Genomic DNA, 13,498 nt, shown 5'->3' with positions numbered 1-13,498 from the left:
CCCATATGAAAGCGCATACAAGGCATACAAGGGCACCTGCAACATAAAACTTCAGTATGCTAAAGTTGCCACATGGTAACACTAAATTTGCAGTGGCACAAAAATCCCAAAACTGATTCAATACTTCTGAGATCAGAGCCAAAAACAGCAGCAACATGTCTTGTGCTCTAAAGTCAAACATGAAGTCCTAAGCTATGAGTGTGCTGCCAAATCCTGGTCCTGGCGCACCCATGTACTGCAGGACAGGACTCCAGGACAAGTGTTGGGAACTACTGGCACAGCCAAGCCCAATCAAAGTAGTCTCTGCCGTTGCTGTGACGTCAACCAAAAGCAGCTATGTTCCAGCAACAAAACTTTTCACATTTCATGTGTAAAGGAGCAAAATTGCCTAAAGCAGCTCAAAAAAACTCAAACTGGGCTACAGACATCAGTTATAGCCTGTGTGGGAGGACTCCATGACAGCATCTGACTGAAGCAAAGCTTGTCTCTGTGAAGAGCAAAGAATGTCTTATTTGCACTTGAAGACGTTCTGTCTGCTTGCTTTGTGCTTCGTCTCGTGCAGAGCTGCATCTTCAAAATCAACTTAAACGGAGTTACAAGACCTGGGCTGTGAGTGACAGCACATCGTTTTAGCTCCTGAAATGAGGTGGAGAAACTCTCTATGGCTTTCCCGAAGTGGAAAGCATCCTGCACCACGTTAACAGTTTACAGAAATTGTCACATCCATTTGCATAGTTTTGCTGCAAAAAAATGGGTAAATATTTATTTTGCACTTTTGTGGCGCATTCAGTGTGTAACAACCCTTATTGTTAGATTTTTATTTTTTGGTTTGTGTCGTGAATCAGTTTTGGCCAAGAATTTTCAATTCGGTGCATCACTGCTATTCACTGGCAATGACAAGCACTTCTTATTTAAATATCAATATAAAACAAAAACACAGTTTGGCAAAAATCAAGTTTGATATCCTTAATGTAAGAAGACATTGCTTCTATTTAATTATTAAATTGTGGTCAGAGGTAGTGCGGCATGTGCGCAAGATGTACCTTCTTATCCAGTTTGAAGGGGTTGCCAAAGGTGTGCAGCCGTTTTGGCTGATCCGGATCTGCCTCCCGCAAGGGGGCGGGGCACTGTTTTAGGAAGTCCTGATAGTTCCCCATCTGTGCTATTGGCACACTGTGAACCTGATCTAGATCAAAGAGTCAAAATAAAGAGAACTCAATGCTCATATCAGGGAAAAATGCCATTTTAAGACCGTTTCAGTTTTGCTGGCGGTTGCCAGGGATGGTGATTGTAATAGTATGGTCAAAAAAAAATCGGATGAAATCATTACACTTTAAAAAGATCTACACTCAGAAAATTAAATAAAATCAATTTAAAAAGGACAAGCTTTGGTTAACCACAGATATCCACAACATTACACTCAAAATGTGACATTTAAGGGGGATCTTGAGAGATACCAGATTCAATGGTGGTCTATAAAGCATTTGCAAAGAATTGAAATCTGTAAATTGTTTAACTTTTTTTTTTAAACGGACAAATACCCTCCACACAGTAACAATCATTCTGATGACAAAACTGCTTTACTCAGCAACCAACCAGCACTCATTAGCCAGAAAGCTGTTATCCTACTGCATAACACATTTGCTGTGGAAATACAGAGCATCAGTTTTCACTGATATTGTAAGTAACATTCTTGTACTTCCTCAAAATTAACATAAGTTCCTGCATGCGTAACGCATTTTTAGCCATTTAGTTCCATCCCCACCCATTCATTGAGGACACTCATCCAAGTGTCCTCTAGTGTTTTGCAGTCATGTTTGGCGTATAAGATATGTGAATAGGAAATGGCCAGCTGGCTGTGATCCACAGTTCTGAAATGTTACCTTGATCTTGGCCCCTCAGGATACACACACCGGCATTCACAAGGTTCCGCCTCATGCGGCTCAGCTGGTCTAACAGGTGCTCTCTGGGTATGTCATATGGGTTTCGCAACCCCTGCGGCTTTAGGGCCTGCAAGCAGAGACAAACATGCTGGGAAAATTAAGCCATCAGAGCAAAGCACGAAAACTCAAAAATACAATAATTATTAATAATAATATGCACAATTCATATAGCACAAAGAAAGAGAGATATTAGACTACAGAAACTACAGAAAGAACTCTATAAGCCTTAACCTTTGTTGAAAGTTAACATTACAGATTTTATGAAGTTGTTTTGGGGCATTCCCATTGGTCCACTCATCATGAAATTCACACAATGTAAAGGATAAAGTAAACGTGCATACTTTTTTTTTAATTAAATAGAATTGAATAGTTTTCTGCGCAACACATTCCACCAAATGTGTTGCACTTACATATCTCTGAAAGAAACTTTCCCCACTGTGTGAAAACCGTATCACTCATAATCGATCTTGCAACTGTGTTTGTGCAAAGATTCCATCTCAAAATCTCACGTTTATACTTGGTTTGCTTTCATAAATGCTCAAATAACAGCTAGTTATGTCTAAATCTGACTCTGACTGCGCTGCGAACACCAAAAATAACACTTAAGACTGCTGACAGTGTGACAGCATAGTTGTGTTCAGTTTACAAGCGGCTGACCTTGTTGAGAACAGCGAGCTGGAACCCTGAAAACTCTTTAGGGTTAGACTCGACAGGCAGAGCTGGTCCGTCCCCAGTGATACTCTGCAGCAGTTGTTTGAAATCTTTCCTGTGAGCCAATGAGAACGCAGAGCCTCTGGATCGGAGTTTAATCCCACCTTCCGGTCCCGGCTTCTTCCCGACCAACGCGCACACTCGATCCGCTTCCACCTTCGCCTGAAAAGGACATGCAAGAACCAATATTATGGTATGAAACACGATAATCACACCATTTCAGATTTTAATAAATCAGATAACCATGTACTGCTTTCTTATGTTTGCACATTTTCCTTTACATGCATTATTATAGATAGACTTTGTTTAAATTTAATCCCAGTGTTGCCACCATTGTTTGTCTTTAACAAAAATCTACACAGCTCTGTAAAGATTCACAAACAAAAGAATACAACTGAGGATGATAAATTATAAATTGAGGGGAAACATTTGAAGCTTTTTAAATGGCAGACTGGTACTACATTGATGTGTATATCACAGGGAAATACTTGGCTACAGGTTTTTTAATGCTGTAATATCAAAACATTTGTTACTGTTTAATGTATAAGACTTAAACACATGAGATATAAACAGCAAATTTTTAATTTCTTAATATTTAAAGCTTATTATGAAAGCTAACTGAAGCATGCTTCGCACAGCTCTGTGTACCTGCTGGCTGAGCTTCTTGAGGTAGGACACCACGCTGTAGCTCAATCCATACTCCATATTCTCCGCCAGCAGGTTTGGAGCCCCCATCATTCGCAGCGCCTTCCTCAACGGCTGAAACCACCCACAGACAGCTTAAATGCATAACTCAAAAGACCAAAGTCCGTCTCTTAAATCTCATCTCACTGTAAAAGGTGCTATGTGAATAAAATGTACTATTAAAATGAAGTTCACAGGCTGAGATGTTCGTGTTTGTGTTCTTAAAACACTCACCGTGATGTAGTATGGGGGCATGGTCTTCAGGTAGGTCTCAAAGGACTGGCGCCATTTCACTGTGGGCTTGAATTTGTGCACTCTAATCAAGTCATCTAGTAGTATACAGTCAGAAATGTAACGTCATAAATTACTGAGCTGATAAACTCATTAAAGGAAAATGAATAAGCAAGATGAGTAGGGGCGCATAATATCAAAGCTTGGTATATAAATTGCTGAATTATTATTGACAGGTACTGAAATCACCACAAAAACAATACAAGCCAATATTTTCTCATGCACACAAGCACTGACCCCATAAATTCACCTCATATTAGGGATACTGACTAATTCTGATATTGGGGTGCTGGTAAGACTTGAGGAATGGACATTTGACAGACTGCATGTAGAAGGGAAGTGGGGCTTCGGGTAATTTTAACATATAGATATTTCAGTACAACTTTAAAATAAGACTACCCTTATAAAGGCTCATGAATGGTTTAAATAGTTTATTAAGGGTTATTACTTATGTCATAAAGTCCTCAAAATCATTAATAAGCAGTTACAACACAAATAAAAAGGAAAAGTGACCTGTCGTTTGTCTTAGTGAAACCCCCACTTATTTATACTGTTCAACCTCAGCATTAAACTCGTCAGCTTCATCACAGATTCATAATCATCCGCTATAACAGCTCACTTTTGCCCTTCTTTATTAATGTGTTATAACTGCTTATTATTGGTTAATGAAGTGTTCATGACCTAACTAATAACCATTAATAAACATATTTCTCTGATATTTAATATACGAACACTAACAGAGCTATTGCACAGTAGTAGTATGTTGATGACATACACAGTAGTACTATGTAGTATGTTGATGACTTGGTGTTTAAATGAATTTAAATGAAAAAAAAACAAAAAAAAACAACAACAACAACAACATTTTTTCGTACATGGTTTTAGTTAATATCTATAGCTTTTAGCCTTGTTACAGCTATCCTAACACTACTTTCTCAAATCTTAACATGTCCACAGCAGCTTACTTGGGTTTCACAGTAGCAACATATAATACACTTATGCAACTAAACACAATTAGACAAACACACAAAAAATAAATAACAAAAATAAATAAAAAAATCTTTACTCTCTCAGAAATTCCACACGCATCCCTACAGATGAGCTTGGATATGGAGCACTAATGTACTTATTATCTTATAAAACAACATATCAGGATGTATGCTTATGAGAAATAGACTCACCAAGGAGGGGCAGCACTACAGGGTAGTTGTAGGGCATAACAAACAGGTTGACGCAGTTGAGAGCAGTGCTTGCCTTCAAGTAGCCGAAGGGCTGCCCGAGGTCACCGTATTTAGCGCTGTTACTCACAAACACCTGAGGATATAACAGAAGCAGTAAACGCCACTTAGTTACAAGGATGATTTAGTTATGCATGTCATCACATACATACAAATTCAATCTAGCAATCTTCGCACTAGAGTTGGCCACTGCCAGTTCCAGATCACTTTTATTTTACTTTTTTCTACAGATCTTCTAGTTCAGAATAATATTGTCACACACTTTCTAGTGTAACAAGGTCTTCATCACATAAATACATGACAGTTTTTTCAAGCTGCTCTGAGAAGGTACAAGTACTGTTCTGGGGCCCATAGTCTCAGAGAAAATGTGTTTTTGGCTGCCTAGCCTTGAGTTTAGGAAAGGCCGAGCATAAAGGTGGGATTGATGAATTATACCAGTAATAGTACAAACAGTCTAAATAGTTACAATTTCAAAATGTCAAAATGTAAAAGATTTCATTTTAACCCTCTACTGCACAATGTTGCCTCAGTGCAACAAACTCATTTTCCTCATTTTATAATAATGTTATACACATATAAAGACAACAACAGGGTCAACAATAAATGGAGAAATTTGAATGAGTCAATAAAATGCATGTTTCTGGTCATACTATCGCTTAGTGGGCACATTTAAACCTCTAACATTCAGTATCAGTATTTGTTATGAGAATTTGCAGAAATATGATTGTTGCCTAGAAGCAACATTGTACGACAGTGACATGAATTTAGCCATTGACAAGTCTTACCACTTCAGTGACCACGGCTCTATATCATTTCTTCCCATTGTCACACAGTGTTGCCTCATGGCAACATACTCCAAAAGGTCCCCTGAACAATTTTTTGTTTTTGAATTTAATATTCAGGACCGAAAAAATAAATTAAGGATTATTTTATGCAAGAAAAGAGAATTGGATATCTTTTTATTCTTTTTAAATTGCTCTCATAATGTATGCAGTAGAGGGTTAAGTTTTCATTTAATTATGCTTCTCACTCAGACAAGCGTAATCAATCTTGTGTTATAATCATGCATTACAGGAAAAACAAGTGCAATATTCAGGCGAGCACCTGAATATTACATATGGTCATGCTGTGTTTGGTAAATAAATGTATTCGAATAATGAAGTTTCAATCAGTGTAACTTTATTTCCATCCTTTTTACTCTGTCCTTGATGGGTAATTGTGTTGTGGAGGAGTTGTTAGCGTGACACCGTATGTGATGGAATAGATACTTAATGAGAACACAGCCAGACAGATTTATAATAGTGCACAATTGAACAGGAAAAGGGACGGTTTGGTGTTATACCTGCCAGCAGGTGTGTGGAGACTTCCTCTCCAGTATGTATTGCGTGAGGGGCGATGGCTCCAGCTCATATTTGTCAAACGGAACCTTATCCACCACCATAGGTTCTGAGTCCACACAAGAGAACCGCACCTGAGGATGGGCCATACGCGGAGGCTGCACCAGGACACGACATACAGAACAAATGCACACAATGAATATAGTCCACATACATTTTATTTTAAAACTTCTTTATTTAAAAACTGTTTCAGAACATTGGGCCTCATTCCCCAACTGTTCGTGAGTAATTTATTCTTAAAAACAACTTATGAAGTATTCTAAAACTAGATCATGAATCTGAGGTGGACTTTTTCTCGGTACCTTTCTCAAGAACGCATTTAAGAAAAACCCAAAATATTGGTGAATGAGGCCCATTGATCTTCAGGGATGTACCAATCTTTTTCATCCCAATTACAATAGGAGGCCCTTAAATAAAGTTGTGTTGTAAATATGTTGATACTAAGTCCGATACGACGTTTACTGTACACAATACAGTGGTACAGTATGCATTTCACGTACTCAGTAGTTAACTTTTGTAAAACCAATGCAATTTAGCTAAGATATGCGAGTCTGCCAATAACTGTAAACTGTCATATTTCAGTATGTGCTTAGTGAGACAGTGACATTTTGGGGTTTTATGGTGTGTTGAACATGCTAATTTTATATTTCACCTTGCTATAAAGTGTGAGGCACATATTCCTGATTTTCAACGCTGTTACCAAACAGCATGTTTTAGCCTCACTTTTTAGTTTAACCTCTTCAACTCCTTGAGACCACCGGTGGTTCCAAAACGCACTTAGTCATATTTCAAAAGCTACATTCAAAAAGGTGGGGGTCATATGAGAGCTGTAACTCTTCTTTCCAGTCAAATAGATGGATAATGTAATTTTAAACCCTTATAATAGAAAGTTGATCCATTTTTCCACAAATCTGGGCTATAAACTATAAACAGATGGCGTCTCTTCAGTGATCTGCTCTGTAAAAAATTATTTTTATAAAATAATACAAAGAGCGTCTAAGATTTTTGGCTTTCAGCAGTAATTTGTAAGCATATAGCAATGTGTATGATCATTAAAACACATTTTCTGGTAATTTGACGGGAGCTTTTACAAAATAAATAAATAAATAAATAAAATAAAAATGCAGATTTATTTCATGCACTTCATGAATAAATTTGCCTTATGATTTGGTCATGTAAATTCAGATGGAAAACCCAAAATATACCTTGGAGAATAACAATGTTTAAACTGTAGACAACTTTGTTAACTTCTGAAAACATCTTACTGCTTACCAACAATACCAGTTTAAGTCACTTCTAAGAGTATTGTAAGCAGATCATAGTGGGGTAAAATAGCCTTCATAAGGGAAGGACATTGGATCAGGTTCAATCAGTCAGTGCAATCAACAGTGATGTGTTAAAAAACACCAGGATCAGTGCAGTATTAGGGATGCCCTGATCTGATAGACCAGTACGTGCTTTCAAATTAGATGCGGGCATCCCTGACTATTCTGAATCAAGAACATCCTCCAATCTGAACTACTGGGTGAAGGTGAGCACAGGTGAGTGTGTGATGAGAGAATCACCAGAGTAGGAGAGTTCTGGTCAGGCCAGAAGGACTCCGGAATGGGCCAGTGGCCGACGGGGACGCCCGTTTTAGGGTTTGGTCGGACATAGATTAGTTTATGACAGCTGTGCCATGGCTGAGGTCCACACTTCACCTCCACTGGACCATCTGAAGGGGAAAAGGATAATTTTAAAACAACCATTTTTTCATTAATCTGCTATTGGATTGGGGTACCAACACTGCACTATTTGGTACTGGGGCATTAACAAGTCTTCTAATGTATAGCAGGGGTGCAGCAGTACACAAAAGTTCGTTCCACACCACAGTCTAAATCTCACAGTTCATTACAAGTTCGCTGTGGGGGGTGCATAAAACTAGGTCTCTTCATTTATTTTGAACAGACAATAGTGCAGGTTACAGTTTGATCCACCTAGTGTCGTATAGTCCCTCCTGAGGAAGCCGCTACCAGCCAGTAGTATGTGTGATCTGCACTTCATGGGGAAATTCAATTAACGTTGACTAGTTTGTGTTGTGACAGTTCAACTTCAGTCGTGATTTTGTAGTTAGGAACTGAGAAAACTGAGAAATTTGTAAGGCTTTGTGTTGATACTCTTTATAGGCACCAAAATACTGCATGCTGTAGATTAGCCTCGAGACAAACGAGTAAATGAGACACATCGTCAATGAGATGCCAATCAGCTTGAGCTAAGCTTTGCATGGCATGTTGCTAACTTGCTAACAGCTTAAGGTTTCTGGGTGGAACTTGCACTTGTGAAATGTGTTTCTGCACTGTGTCCAATCTTCGCACACAGGCAACCAAACATGTATTCTGTCTCTGTGCACGTAACGAACTGTAACATCTATACTGTGATGGTTCAGTACAAATACATGTACCGTTACACCCCTAATGCACAGTACACTGGAAAGCATTTGTCTAATACTAAAATCAAATCTGTTTCACAAAACATAAGCTCAAACTCTTAATCCTACCATTCTACGCTGTATTTAATAAACCTGGACCCAAGGCCTATAATGAAAACTTTAATCTTAAGGCTTATTACTTAATAAATAAAGCTTCTATTTGCTGGTGAAAACACAATTTGATTGACATAAATAAACAATCAGCAACACTCAAATTTTCTGACATTTCTCCACCAATATATGACCAGAACGTGACCAGAATTCTACCCATTCTTCCAGGAAACGGAAAAATTGCTGGACACTGTGACCAGCACCAAAATGTCTTAGTGGAAACTCTCAGTATGTTCTATGAATTATTCGGTAACTACAATAAAACTTACAGGCAAGTTCTGCAATTATGAGTCAAGAATTGAAATGTGGACCCACATACTGACCCTTAGGAGTTTAAGGGGTTGGTCTAAGAGGGCAATCCAAATAAAACAATGTTCTTTTAAAAGTAATGATCCATAGTGACTGTTTAAGGCACAAACTTGTTCACTCTCTCTCACCCTCAGCTGGGTCTGGTCCCGTCTTCTCAAAGTTTATGACCACCCCACTCTGAATCTTCTGCACCAGAGACTCCAGACACTGGTTCAGCATCCGCTGGGAAAACACACTGTACGAGCGGCCTGATACAGACAGACGGGGGTTAAAAAAAGGGGGGGGGTGGTATTTTAAAGGTTATTTAATCACATGGTTATCACACACCTTTATTTACTCTTGCAAGGAAAAAGAACTTGAAACTATTTAAATCCAAAAGGCAAAAACACACTTGCTTGATTTCCAAATGGCATCACAATATATTTTATGGTACATGATAACTCAGCAACACCTGCTGTCTAAAAAAGCAACATTCAGACAGCAAAACTTTGTTGTCTGATCTGGAGTAAGCGGAAAATGTGTAAATTTTTTTTGACCAAACCGTTCCTTTAAACATCTCCATTCATGTCTCTACTCATATGCATGTATTTGTCTCAGCATGAGACTCAATATCAGCCTTTTGTCTTCACACATGCATTTAAAAGTAAGGCATGCATTAATTTGGAATTTCTAGTTTGAGAGAGCCAATAATGGACCACATTAATTCATTATTATAATGTAAAATGAAAAAAAAAAAAGAAATGAAAATTCTTGGCTAAAATCTGAAATTCAAAACACACAGGGCCTGAAAATTGAAACAGAATAAAGGTACAAAATAAACTTAACATGATTACAGTATGTAGGCTACAGCATGTGCCACAAAATCCAACATCCTCCACAACAGAGAATGGCTAGTCATCCAAAGCGACGAGTTTGAATTTTCCACTCCACTTTAAATGGCGCTGCAGTTGAATCCTGGCACTTAGGCTGCTGCACCATTTAAGGTGGAACAGGAAGTTTGAATAAGAAGCTGGAGAATAGGAAGCCGACTTCAGCCATGTTATTTTTTAATCATACTTTGCACTTTGGCTGTGGTTTGAATTTATTTCATCATTTCATAAACTGAGAGTGCAGATGGTATTGGCATGCAGGCAGGGACTTTCCTTTCTGCTTCTGTTTTGATGTATTCAGTGTATCGAGTTATGTTTTCAGGTGGAATCAAACCTGCAGTGGAGACGTTCTTGGGTGTTGCATCTCTACTTGATACTCCACATGAACAGAGATTATAAATCTTCTGTTTAATGTTCCTCGTAGAAACTGAAATAGCTCCACGAGGTTGACTCAGTCTGCTGCTGCTCAAACTGTCTGACTGCTGATGAAACAAACAGCTATTTTAATCACTATTTCTCATTTTCATTGCCATTAAATGGCTTGTAAAGTCTCAGACTTTGACACTTACTGTCAGTCAAAAGTTTTGGGCATTTGTCTTTCAGCCATTATTCTCTTAAATTAACCTGAATTCATTTTAAAGTTTCATATCACTTCATGTAGACAATCTTAGGTGAATAACATTGGGAGCCATAACCTCACTGCTGGGCTTTAGGTACAATTAGGGCAACATATGCCTTTAAAGGCGGGGGGGGTACAAAGCTGAAGTCAGATATTCTCCAACTGGTTGCTCGAATTTTTCCGTTCCACCTTAAATGGTGCAGCAGTTACATTCTGGCACTTCAGGCGTCAGAACTGCTGGACTATTTAAGGTGGAACAGGAAAGTTAGCTAGCTAGCTACCGAGGCATTAGCATACTAGTATCGATTTTTTTATGCTTGTCATAAAGAAAACTACCATGATACATTAAAACGACATTAAACTAAGATAATATAATGTTTATCGTAATTTTTTAAATGGACAAAATTCTCACGTTTGTGGGTTTCTTTGGTCTCTTGTGCTCCATCTTGCCAGTTTTTCTTTTTTCCCCCCTCATATCACTTCATTTGGAGTGAGTCTCTGAAAAACCTCTGTTTGGAGGGTCATGTAGCCCCAACACTTCACCCTACCCCTCTATCTCAAGGGCTAAGTGGTAGGGGCGAGGGGTGAAATGGGATTGGGCCATATTCTACACATATACTGTAGAACCCTATTAACAATTACAGAACTGTTCTTTAGTTCATCTTCAGTCCAAACTACATGAGCATTATTCAAATATACCCTTAATTAAACAAACACTAATCTGATTATCCATATATTTGAATAACCACACCCCCCGGTAGAACAGACTAGATAATTATGGACCGTCTCTGGCAACCGAAGAACAGGACTGCTCTTTTTTTTTCCCCCCTTGTCGTCTCATCCCGTCACACACAGCGGCTTTTTTTCCTCTCCTTGTCAGTTCATTGTACTCAGATACAGACTGGCAGCGTATTGGCGAGCCCCATTGTGTGGAGTATGTGATCAGCAGTATTGTGCGGTACTAGGCAGTGCATTGACCCCTCGCTCTTCTCCTTTGTTCGGTCTGTGCGTGTGTGTCCGTTACTCAGCTGTGTTAGTCAGCATACCTGAGCCCAGTACAATCTGCCCTCACCTCCACTCAGCAATTTTCTCCCATTCACTGATCCCACACCATTTAAACACCACTGAAACGCAGCCTAACAAGTCTAAAGCCTCAAGCTAGATTCAGAATTTCTACAACAATCAGCACTTCAACATACACAGCCTTCGTTAAAGACTTAAAAAGACTTAAAAGCAAGCGATTACAACACTTTAGTAGATTTCATCCTGGGTGTGAAACCACTGTGTTTAGACACATAACGTGTCACTTCCCGTCTAAACTGTTTTCTGTTTTACGTACAGCAGATCTCTATCACCATACTGAAAGTTCGAGTATCCTTCATTTTTTTTGTATTTTTCCACTGATTCACTGATATTTGTGTGGTTTTATGTGCCAGAAACAGTCACGATGCATTTTACTGACCTTTTTCTAACCTCTCTTTGTGAATTAAACAGGCTGCTTTTGTTACTGTGCCTTTAAGATATTTAAATGATCCCTGTTCCTATTAGCTGCCCCATATTGTTCCTCATTCAAATAACAGTCGACAATGACTGCTGTAGGCTACTAAGACTGACATACAGCAGCCTCCAGCAGCACTGCTGTGTCTGATCTACTCATACCAGCACAATGCACACTAACACACCACCACCACATCAGTGTTAGTGCAGTGCTGAGAATGACCCAAATAGTACCTGCTCTGTGAGGGTCCATGGGGGTCCTGACCACTGAAGAACAGGGTAAAAGGGGGCTAACAAAGTATGCAGAGAAACAGATGGACTACAGTCTGTAACGGTAGAACTACAAAGTGCACCTATGTAGTAAGTGGAGCTGATAAAATGGACAATGAGTGTAGAAACAAGGAGGTGGTCATAATGTTATGCCTGATCGGTGTATATAAAAGCATTAACGGATGTGACATCAAAAAAAACACCTTTTGCAGCTTATTTGCCATATATGGGCTATATGGACTCGGGAGTAAATGGAGGGTATTGAACCTTAACACTGTTTACATACTACATCAACCTGATTTATCAAACAGCAAGTTTCCATAGTATACGAGTCATTTGATACAAAAGTTAGACTTAAACACAGACTCGCTTAAGTGGTTCCCTACCCTGTAGATACACAGTTATCTATAAACATGGACAAATGCACATCACATGCCTAAAAGTTAGGAAAGACAGCTCACCTCCTGTGACCTCACACATTGGCGTGACGGGAGAGGCATCAGGTGGGACTCCACCCAGTGGTTCTGGCTCTAGAGAGGCATTGCCTGGAATGCGTAGGACCAATGAGAAAAGGCGCTGGTCCCAGCGGAATGGCTCCTTTGTCAGCTCACTGCCTGGCAATGGTGTCGTCAAGGGCAAATGGAGCTGCACACATACAAAAATCACAAACAAATAAACAAACAAAACCTGTACAGCAAGTAGATAAATACATAGTGTAATGGTGCTTGTCTTGGCATGCTGGGCTAAACCTAAGCCTGATGCTTGCCAAGTTATTTCATCACCATCATGAAAAACATGTAACGTGACTAGTTTTTTTTCTTTTTCTTAAAGCTCTCAAACCAACAGAAATGGACCAAAATCACTTATAGAAACAAAGAAATTTAAAATCCTTCTTCATCTACAGACTTTACATGTTGGCAATTCAGAGCTTTGTTATATCAGTGTCACTATACAATCATATACATACACAATAATCTGTGCTTACTGCTGTGGCTGATTACAGATAACAGCAGCAGGATGAATCCTGAAATTAACAGAAAACTATCCTACATCTATTTTATATTTACTTTGATCAAGTTATAATCACTGTAT

The 13,498-nt window shown here is 38.9% G+C and overlaps 1 protein-coding gene across 1 annotated transcript in view; it reads right to left on the bottom strand.

Annotated features, from left to right (window-relative positions):
* The window catches only part of ints6 (integrator complex subunit 6), a 31,299-nt gene that overhangs the window by 6,522 nt on the left and 11,279 nt on the right, over positions 1 to 13,498 (bottom strand). Inside the window, exons 5-14 of the mRNA XM_036576045.1 lie at positions 12,868 to 13,051; positions 9,280 to 9,399; positions 7,830 to 7,978; positions 6,210 to 6,362; positions 4,811 to 4,943; positions 3,573 to 3,667; positions 3,303 to 3,413; positions 2,601 to 2,816; positions 1,884 to 2,010; positions 1,044 to 1,186 (exon numbers count right to left, since the gene is read on the bottom strand). Coding sequence (XP_036431938.1) covers positions 1,044 to 1,186; positions 1,884 to 2,010; positions 2,601 to 2,816; positions 3,303 to 3,413; positions 3,573 to 3,667; positions 4,811 to 4,943; positions 6,210 to 6,362; positions 7,830 to 7,978; positions 9,280 to 9,399; positions 12,868 to 13,051 — 1,431 coding nt within the window. The remainder of the gene's footprint in view (positions 1 to 1,043; positions 1,187 to 1,883; positions 2,011 to 2,600; positions 2,817 to 3,302; positions 3,414 to 3,572; positions 3,668 to 4,810; positions 4,944 to 6,209; positions 6,363 to 7,829; positions 7,979 to 9,279; positions 9,400 to 12,867; positions 13,052 to 13,498) is intronic.

This window comes from Colossoma macropomum, unplaced genomic scaffold (assembly GCF_904425465.1).
Source record: "Colossoma macropomum unplaced genomic scaffold, Colossoma_macropomum, whole genome shotgun sequence".
Classification (NCBI taxonomy): Eukaryota; Metazoa; Chordata; class Actinopteri; order Characiformes; family Serrasalmidae; genus Colossoma; species Colossoma macropomum.
The sequence above is the reverse complement of the archived record's forward strand: the minus strand, read 5'-3'. Positions and strand labels throughout refer to the sequence as shown.